Source organism: Acanthisitta chloris, unplaced genomic scaffold (genome assembly GCF_000695815.1).
Source record: "Acanthisitta chloris isolate BGI_N310 unplaced genomic scaffold, ASM69581v1 scaffold16806, whole genome shotgun sequence".
Lineage (NCBI taxonomy): Eukaryota > Metazoa > Chordata > Aves > Passeriformes > Acanthisittidae > Acanthisitta > Acanthisitta chloris.
Window position 1 is genome coordinate 16,668 of NW_008678859.1, and position 9,878 is coordinate 26,545.

The following is a 9,878-nucleotide window of genomic DNA, read 5'->3' on the forward strand; positions in this document are numbered from 1 at the left end:
AGTCTCTGCATTTATCCATGTACATTATCAGCATCAATCTGTGTTAGAGCTGCAGCAAGTGAACAGTCAGCAGCATCCTGAGCAGCTGGTCTTCCGGTTGTTCTGACAGTAATCCTCCATAAACCTCTGTTCCTGACCATACTTGTGGTCCATCATGCCTTGAATCCCTCAGGGCTCTTGTTGCCTCCTCCCCCCCCCATCTTTCTCAGTTTTGCTGACCTTTCTGTTAAACTGCTTATTAGTGCTCCACAAGGACTCCACATGCTGAAATATCAAAGAAAAATCTCCAAATGCTTCTCTAAGAATTGTGGCCCATATTCAATTATAAACTCCTCTCACAGCTCCCTAAGGTCAAATATAATTTACAGTAGGATAAACTAGTTGGTGTGTTCTGCAACAAGGTAGAAGTGTTAGTTTAAATCAGTTATATATATCCAGTTTAACAGAAAAAAATCTGTGGCAATTCTAGCCAAAGTTGCAAGGGAAAAGGATTGTTGCCTCAAATATGCTTGAGTGAGGCAAAAACTATTCAGGCTAGGGAAAAACAAGTCAACACAGGCCATGAATACAGCTATGCTGGAAGTGAAGAGGATTTCTTACCACCAGAACTCTGGTTGCACTAATTAATGTAGAAGTGTTGGAGAGAAATGAGAAGAAAACGAAATAAATTAGTAGATGGAGCTGGACCAATTTATGAAAGCAAGTTCCCTGACATCCTGTGCCCAGCTGCAAAGTCTGTGTGCAGTCTGTCCACCTGATCTTTCAGTCTCCACGTCATGGTATCACCAAATTGCTAGAAAACTTGTAATTCAGTAACTACTTAAATCTAATCTAAGATCCTAACCCTAAAACAAGAACTATATTAAGGTGAGTTAATGAGTCTGCCCATATTTTTAAAAGAAAAATGCCTACAAGTTGCAAATGGTATCAAACACCAATTTATTTTGCCATGTATCCCTTACAGAAAAAATCCACCTGTCAAAATTCACAGGATAACAAGCAATACAGTTCTGAAACACCTCTCCCTATGTCAGTGGGCAAGGTCAAAGCTGGGACTCAGCAAGCAGTGAATTTTATCCATGGCTTTTCCAATGACCCAGGATTTGGCCTTGACAGTCACTTACCGATAGTATCCAATTTCCTGTCTATAAGGCTGACACTAGTATTATACACAGTGCTTTAAGAATGCTATACCTCAGGCACATCATTTAATGTTTTGCAGTGATTTATTTGAAGACAGAGGCTTTAGCAAAGCTTACTCCATAAATTCCCGTGGTGCTTTAAAACAAACATGTCCTGAACATCATGAAGAAACAGGCCTTCCTTCCCTTCTGTATGATTTTCTTCTTGAAAAGAAATATGTTTCTGTATTTATGTCTTTATGAATCCTCATAAATCCACAATGTTATTTCAGTCTCTGGTGCTACCATTTTCCTGCCTGTTGCACCTGTGCTACACACAAACACAATCAGAAAAGAAGAAAAAAAATAGGGTTGTTTACTTTTCAAGCATATTGTGCAAAAATTGCCTATGAAGAGTCATAGAATCAAGGAAGCTTGTGTTGAAAGGGACATCAAAGATCATCTAGTTACAATCCCTGTGCCATGGACAGGGGTGCCAACCTCTACATGAGGTTGCTTAGGGCCCCATCAGCCTGGCACTAAGCACTTCTAGGGATGGAGCATCCATGATTTCTATAGGCATCCTGTTCCAGTGCCTCTTCACCCTCTGAGTAAAGAACTTCTTCCTAATATCTAACCTAAATCTCTCCTCTTTTAATTTAAAACCAATTTCCCTTGTCCTGTCACTATCTGCCCATTTAAAAATCCCCTCTCCCTCTTTTTTATAAGCTCCCTTCAAGTATTGAAAGGCCACAATGAGGTGTCCCTGGAGCCTTGTCCAGGCTGAACAACCCCAGGTGTCTCAGCCTGTCAGTACATGTCCTTTGCACATGATGCCATTGAAGGAGAAGCATCTATACCCTACCATAATAGACAAGTGTGAATGCAGTTCAGTTTGGATAAAGATAATGATCAGTGCACCTGTTTTCTAACTTTGTGGTTTGGGGATTCCTGGGGAATTTGAAGACTGTTAAATAAAATCTCCCACCAGAAAATATTAGTTACTTACATGCATCTATTTCTACCTTGCTTGAAAGGTTTAGAGAAGCTTGTGTGTGTGTACACAGTAGAATAGATGTTTACAAGCAACGCCTGCCATAATGATGTGGCAATTAACAATTGTGCTGTAGAGATGAAGAGAAAGTACTGAATTGTTATTGTACCTTGCTAATTCTTGTAGTTGTAAAAGTAACTTTCAATTTCAGCGAGGTGGCTGTGCTATAGCAGCTACCATTAACAGTAAGCTGTATCCTAGCTGTTAACTATATTGGAAAAACCAGGTACCTAAATGGCCTTTAGTCTGTCACGAAGGTACATTGGTGAAGCAGTGTAGGGACTGGGTTTGGGTTTTCTCCTTGGGAACTGACCCTTTTTTTTTTTGCCAGAGGACCTCTTTAGCCAGCATTGTAGCTCTGTCACCAGAACATGATCACAGCATGAAATATTTGAATACCGACAAACAGACTTTATGGCTGTATATATCCTCACAAATAAAACATGTTGTTCTCTGGCCAGATGGATATGTGGCAGAGCATGGCCCACAGCCACATGGCTAAATTCTCTTTATCCCACAAGCAGAACGATTTTGTGCCTAATGTCTCTGTCCTGTGCTTTCCCCAAAGAGAAAAAGATTAATCAAACATTTAACCTCTTCTGCTCCTCAGGAGGCTGGTGGGATTTTCAGAAGGGTTTAAAAACAGACTGCCATGCCCTGGCATATCTTAACCCTTAATTAGCAGTGGTGGTGCCAGTGCCCAGCAGCCCTGCAAAGCTAGTAGTTTGTTGGACATGTTGCTATTTGAATGGAAATGCCAAAGCATTGCAGTACCCACCCATTTCATACCCCCCAGGCCCATGGTGTACATATAGTTCTACTTGACTTAGGAGCCTAGGATCTATTTTCAAGTACTATTTTAGAACTTAGGCATTTAAAATACCTGGTTAATGATATTACAGGGTTTGAAGTTGTTGCTGGCCTCGTGGTCTCAGATAATTCTACCCTTGTCTGAGAAACAGCAGAATAGCAAATAGCTGGTGTGCCAGCATTTCAGCCCTTGTGATTCACAGCTTGTCAGATGATGAGGCTTTCTGTTTACACTGATATGTTGGGCTGTAAACTGCTTCTGTGGCTGTGGACTTTGAATTATTACTCCCAATAGATTAAGCTCAAGGTAGCCCATGTACTAATTTTCCGAAATAAAAACAAAACAACCCCCACACACACACAAAATAAAACAAAAATAACCAAAAAAACACCAAACCCCACAAACACCAGCTGTATCATGTTTTATATCTCCAATTATCTTGTTTTCATCAACACAAATTAGTTTTTCAGGGCCAGTTTTTATTCAGGTGTTAGGGATTGTAAGCTCCCAGTACTTGAAATGTACTGCAGAGTCAGGGCCTGGGTCTATGCAGACCCAATAAGGCATTTATATTGGCCTGTTGTTAGAGTGGCACAAATAGTGTTCAATCTGGCATGAAAATTCCTAGTATGAAGTTATTACCCTCAAATTACTTGAATAAGCCAGAACTAGCAGAACAAAGCTATATAGGTTCGGCACTGTATGTTAAGTGGTGACAGCTGTTTGTGGATCCGTTCCAGGAGCTCTAGTGATAGATACAGTATTTCAGCAAAGCCCAGCATGAACTTCAAGGTTTAGAAGGTGTGAGCAAAGATCAAGCAAAAACCTGGCTCGAACTTCTGTCATTCTAACACAGAATTGTTTCCCATGTGTGTGTTGTGCCTCTGTTTTCCTAGTCAACCCATAAACGCCATCGTCATGGTTTTGATGCAGACCGAGATGCCAAGAAAATACACAGTGCCTGCAAAGGAGCAGGTAAGAGAGATCTTGGGTTTTGTACAAAGGGCAATTCAATATTATAAAGAGCATATACATGAACTTAAGGCAAAACAACTGTTCCAACTACTTTTAGGTAACCTTTATGCTTTCTGTCACATACTGACTCAAAGAACATTCACACCCATGAAGACAAATAGGAAGGGAAGCCACCTTGTTCCTCAAAGCCTGGTGAGATCTAATTTGTTAATTGCTTAGCTCCAGTGGATTGGGGTAAACATGGTATTTGTTCCCTGTGATAGGAACATCAAGCTGCCAAGACTGATATGACAGTCATGGGGCCCAGCTAGTCAGGTCAGATTAAAGTCATGGTTATCTGTCCTTTCCCATGCCTTCAAGGACCAGTAAAAAACATCACCACCTCCTTATGTTCATCACAGCCCACTGCAGCTCCATCAAGTGAAAGGCAGATAGAGTGCTTTCAACCTGCATCAGTGATTTTTAACCAAAACTACTGTCTCCCACCATCTTCTGAGGTAGCTGGACGTAAGCTGACTGACTGCACTGATGTGAGTGAGGAATACACAGTGTTTCACAGGATCCTCAGATCCATGGAACTGACAATGTCCAGTAGAGGAAGAATAGTCAGGCAGCACACGAGATCAATAAGTTCTTAATTCATTCCAGATATTTGCACAGCAAACATGTATTTAAGCATTTCTTCCTGGTATAAGCACTGACATTCAGAGTCAGCTACTTAAGTGCTGAATTTTAGGAGCTGTTCCTGTCCTATCAACTGAGCCCCCTCATGGCAGTTTCCCAGAGGACTCTCCTACTGACATTTTAACCTCACATTGTCAGATAGGAGTAATTTTCCTTTTAAAATTGGACCATGCCTTCTGCCTTGGTTCTAAGCAGGAGGAACTGGACAAGATGCCCTAAAGTTGTCCTGGATGTACCTGCTGATGATATGAAGGATGGAAATGCATCAGCTGTTGCTGAATGCCAATATCATTTGTACTTTTATCTATGGTCCTGGTTGCTTTTCAGAAACCTTTATTGGTTCTTGCTCCTAAAAGCCAGGGATGAGGCACAGCACAAGTGCAGTAGGTGGATGCAACAGATGGAAGAGCATGAGGAGAGCGTGGAGCAGTGCCCACCAGCAGGATGTGCATACTTCAGCAGACCTGATGTATGGCTTGATGTCTAAAACCTATATGCTATGGGCATTTTGGCAGTGCCCATCACATGCAGGGTCATATGCCTCTCCTGGTTCACATTCTCCATTTCAATACTTGTCTTGAAGAAGTAATGCCTGAGTCAAGCTGCTGGCCCTTAAATGGAAGTGCACCAGGACACCTGTGTTATGCAATGGCTACTCTATGGGGTCTTTTGGACATCCAGGTAGCATCACTCTGGTCTCGACTCTTTAGCCACACACATAACAAATGCCTTCCAGCAGTTTTGTTTAGTGCAAACATTTGTTTAAATGGCAAGAAAAGTACAAGAACAAGGTCATTGCCTTTAGTAAGCTTCTTCCATCCATTGCATAAGTTGCAACTCAAGGCTGACCGTGGGCTTTCTCCTGGAGGGGTGCTGCATGTTCAGTTCCCCTCTGTGATGGGCAGCACAGCAGCTGCATCTCTCTGAGCATCCCATGCTCCCATTCAGATTTTTGCCAGGCAACTGAGCATCAGCAGAGAGCAGAGACTCAGACCATCAAGGCTGGTTCTGGATCCTCTTCCTGACTCCATTTGGGAAAACACACAACCGATTTTGTGCAGGCTGTGTATCCAGGTGGTGGGTTAACAAAGCTGATTCAAACACATCCTCATCTGCCCTGGCCTCTTGCTCCACACCCCTCATTCTGTTGTGCTGTCACAAGCGTTCACACACGAACTGGATCTGGTGGTGGCTGATCCCTTGGGACTACTCAAACCAACATTGTCACCAGAAACGTGTGTGTCAGTCTATGGGCACTGGCATAGCCCTAATTTTAGAGGCAGTGTCTGACTTCTCAAACAGAAGACTCAGTTTCCCTGAAAAAATATAAGCAGCCTGAGATGGTGAACTTCTATTTTATGGTCTGAATATTGTAGCTGACTACAGTTAAATTCATCCTCTGAAGAATCTTAGATGCTACAAATCCTAAAGGTGACACCAGTGGGGATAAACATACAGCAATTTTTTTCTCATTAGAGATCATGTTTTTTTTTCTCTGCATTAGATTCCAGATAAAGTAATTCCTATGCACAACTTCTTTTTCAGGAACCGATGAAAAGAAAATTATTGAAGTCTTGTCGAGTCGAACATCAGAGCAGAGACAACAAATAAAACAGAAGTACAAGACACTGTATAGCAAGGTATTTTGAAATAAATAGCCTCCCTGTTTCAAACTGCATGCCTCTAGAAATATAGCCTGCAGAGCTCTGCTTTTGAAAATATCAAGAACTCAGTGGATTTAAGGAGGACACCAATAAGTTTCTGATCCAGCAATTTATTTTATCTCCTAAAATGCCAATTGTATTTCTAATTTCAGACCTCAGTGTCTTCTTGAAATCAGCCTTAACCAGATCAGAGCATTTTAATCCAAGTTAGAAAACAGAAATAGAAAATATTTGAGCTTGTGTTCACACATTCAGAAGAAGTTAATGTGAAAAGCAAATTTTAAGTCAGAATCCCTCTCAGACCAGATGCAAATTCAGAGAAACTATATGATCTTGCACAATGATATTTTTATTGAGTTTAATAGGAGTAATATTGATTTCTTCCAGTGATGAACTAGAACATGTTGCAAAACTAAGCAGTCTCATTGGACACTTGATTTCTGCAGGAGTAAGCGTAGACTGACTTACTGATTTTGCATGCAAGAAAAATAAAGCTTTTAAGATATTGTTTAGGTAAACAGCTGAATCCTGCAGGTTTATTATTCAATTGGTATTTTCATAAGGGCTGCTTGCTCCTTAGTCATTAATCAGAGTCAATAAGACAGTCAGCGCCGAACCTGAAAACATTCTATATGTAAAATTTACAGCAAGCAAGATATAGATTTTGGCTGCATAAATACTATATATTTAGTTCTATAATGAGGGTTTAAAAAAATAGGCATTAGAAATGAGCAAATGCCAGGAGACATCCTGGTTACACCAGCACATAGCAACCCTTCTCTCTTGCCTGGGCATCCTGAATCTCTTGGGAAGGAGACACAAGTTGTAGCATTTCACTCTTCTGCTGCTCCAGGAACTTGCAGGGTTCATGGTGTCTTCATTGAAACTGCTCCAACTCTGCTGGCAGCCTCTGACTTGAACAGATGTGTGTTTAGCTGTGTAAGAGGGAATTTAAGAGCAATAGATTTAAATCCGGATTTCTTGTTCATTGTTCTGAACTTGACATTGTGGGCAGAGTGGGAGCTCCAGACAAAGTTTGTTAGAGAAGCTCCTGTTGAGTCCCGAGGTGCAGAAAGGACCCCCTTGCTTTCTAAACTCCCTTTCAGAGAGGAGCCTGGTGCAGCTGGATCCAGTCTTAGCCCCAGACTTTGTCAATGGTTTTATGTCTCAAGGATTATACAGATGTAATTGAACCTTTGTACAACTTTGTCCTGCAGGGATTAAGGATGGCAAACCAGATATATTTATATAAATCTATATGATTTATTAGAATTATTAAACAAAAAGGTTTTAATCAGAATTATTTACTACACAGTATAGAAGGAATAACAACTGTTATAATATAGTGCACTATAGAGCAATATTGAAGCAATATTAAAGCCATTGTATTAAAGCTAGCAAAACAATTATTAAGTAGAGATTGATGTTACTCACCAAAACCAATGTCTGTGGGCAAATCTCTTTTGCTCAGCCTCAAGGAGTAACCTTGAGGGGAGTCCCCACTCAAGGGAGGAATCCTCACACATACACTCCAAGAAGAGGTATGTCAGAAGACCCTGCCCTTAACATTTGGGACTGGGCTTTTATAGTAATAAAGTGATTGTCTGTCAGTCAGATGTCTCCAGGCTGTGTCAGCTCAGCAGCTTTAGATAAGTTATCAGTAGTAGTGTTTGTTTGTTCCTTTACCAGTTTTACCATGTCTTGTTTAACTTTGGGATTGATGAATCAGTCTGATTTCAGCATCCACCACCAAAAGCAGCATGACACCCCCTTCTCCATTTACCACTGATAGCTTTGCAAACAGGGCATTTATCAAGTTGTTTTACCCCATTCCAAGGCAGATCATCCTGCTACATTTGTCAAGTACTTCCCATACTACAGGAAATGTTAACTGCAGATAGGGCTTCAAAAACACCATCTGCAGATATCCTCAGTGTGCACACATTAGCTGGTTCTTCTCCAGTCTTACCAAATTTTGAATTTAGTAGATCACATCAAAGAAGGTGGATTTTTTTTTGGTGGAAAAATTGCTTATTGCTTGGCACCAAAGCACTTTGTAGAAATTTGTTGCTTTTTCCAGTAAGTCAATTTTAACCAAAACTGAAAGAGAAGGTTTGTAAGTTTGATCCCTTCTGTGGCAGCTCTTTCAAAGCAGGAGGTTTCTGTGTTTTGTTTCGGAGTAAACTACTCTCAAGCTTTTAAAACCACTAGTTTTCATTTGTTTAAACAATTAAGAGTCAAAACTGGACTGATATTGGCTGGTATTTGAAGATGGAACAATCATTTCATTCCGTCTGAAACCAAAAGTTTTAGGGAATTTACTTTACAAAAAAAAAAAAGTCTGCATCCCTTTTCGGTACAGAAGAAGCTTTTAAATCATTGAATTCCCCAAAACAAATTCAGAAACCCTCTAATCCTACCTCAGCTTTTACACTAAGCCTCCTGACTGTCCCTGCAGGAGATGGAAGAGGACCTGAAGGGAGACCTGAGTGGGAATTTTGAAAAGGCTGTGCTGGCTTTGCTGGACCTGCCCTGCGAGTATGAGGCCCGAGAGCTCCGGAAGGCGATGAAGGGTGCTGGGACAGATGAGTCACTGCTGATTGAGATTCTCTGCACACAAAACAATAAGGTTGGGACACCTTGTGTGACCTTCCCTAGGTAGCAGGACAAAGAGCTTGCCAAGAGCATCTCCTTGGGAGGAGGAGGAATTAGACCAACTTCTGTGGCTGAAATGCCTCTTGTCAGTGGTTACAGTGATAAGATTGCTGTACTAGAGCTAAAACTCTTGCAGGAGTTAAGAGCAACATAATTCAAATTCCTTCCTTGGAGCTACTCCTGCCTCCCATGGATGGCACAGAGGTAACACTGATGAGAGAGAAATCCCCAGGTACATGATAAAGGCAATTTTGTCATTGCTCTGGTGGTTCAGAGGTACAGGAACACAATCTTATTGAAAAACCCTTTAGCTCATGCCTGAACTCGAGGGAAACCAGAGGGGCATCTGTATGAGCCAAGCATCCCTCAAAGTGCTGTTCTGAAGCAGAAATGGGAATTTGGCTTCTCCCACCTACATGCTTGCTACACCTCACACAATATGGGCATGGTACTGACTTGCTCAGGTTTTGTTTGCTTATTTATTTATTAATTCATTAAGTTTATTTATTTGCTCATTTTTCCTTTTTTAATTTATTTGCCTAGGAAATTGTAAACATAAAAGAGGCCTACAAACGGCGTAAGTAGCTTTGTCTTTCACACACCTTCATTTAAACTCTTTATCACTGGGTGAACCCTCACATGTTTTTGTTCTTCCCAGTGTTTGATAGAGATCTAGAGTCTGATGTTAAAAACGACACAAGTGGCTCCCTACAGAAGATACTAGTCATGGTGCTAGAGGTAAGGCTGGGGTTCTGACAGAGATAATTCTTTTTTCAATCCTGACTTCCCTGAGTAATCATAGTAAGTATTAGCTGGCATTTGTAATAAAGTAGTTATCAAGTGTAATATAGTAATGAGGTAACTACGATAAACAAAAGGCATTCTTCAGTATAAGAGCCTTTTTATATCTATAG

General features: G+C 40.9%; 1 protein-coding gene across 1 annotated transcript; it reads left to right on the top strand.

Annotated features, from left to right (window-relative positions):
* Positions 1-3,882: 3,882 nt before the first annotated feature.
* Positions 3,883-9,702, top strand: LOC103804466 (annexin A13-like; the record flags this gene model as incomplete). Its single annotated transcript, XM_009077080.1, has 5 exons — positions 3,883-3,961; positions 6,191-6,285; positions 8,768-8,938; positions 9,508-9,541; positions 9,623-9,702. Coding segments are annotated over 5 exons (459 nt in total), but the record flags the coding sequence as incomplete, so codon positions are not given.
* Between the last annotated feature and the right edge of the window lie 176 nt (positions 9,703-9,878).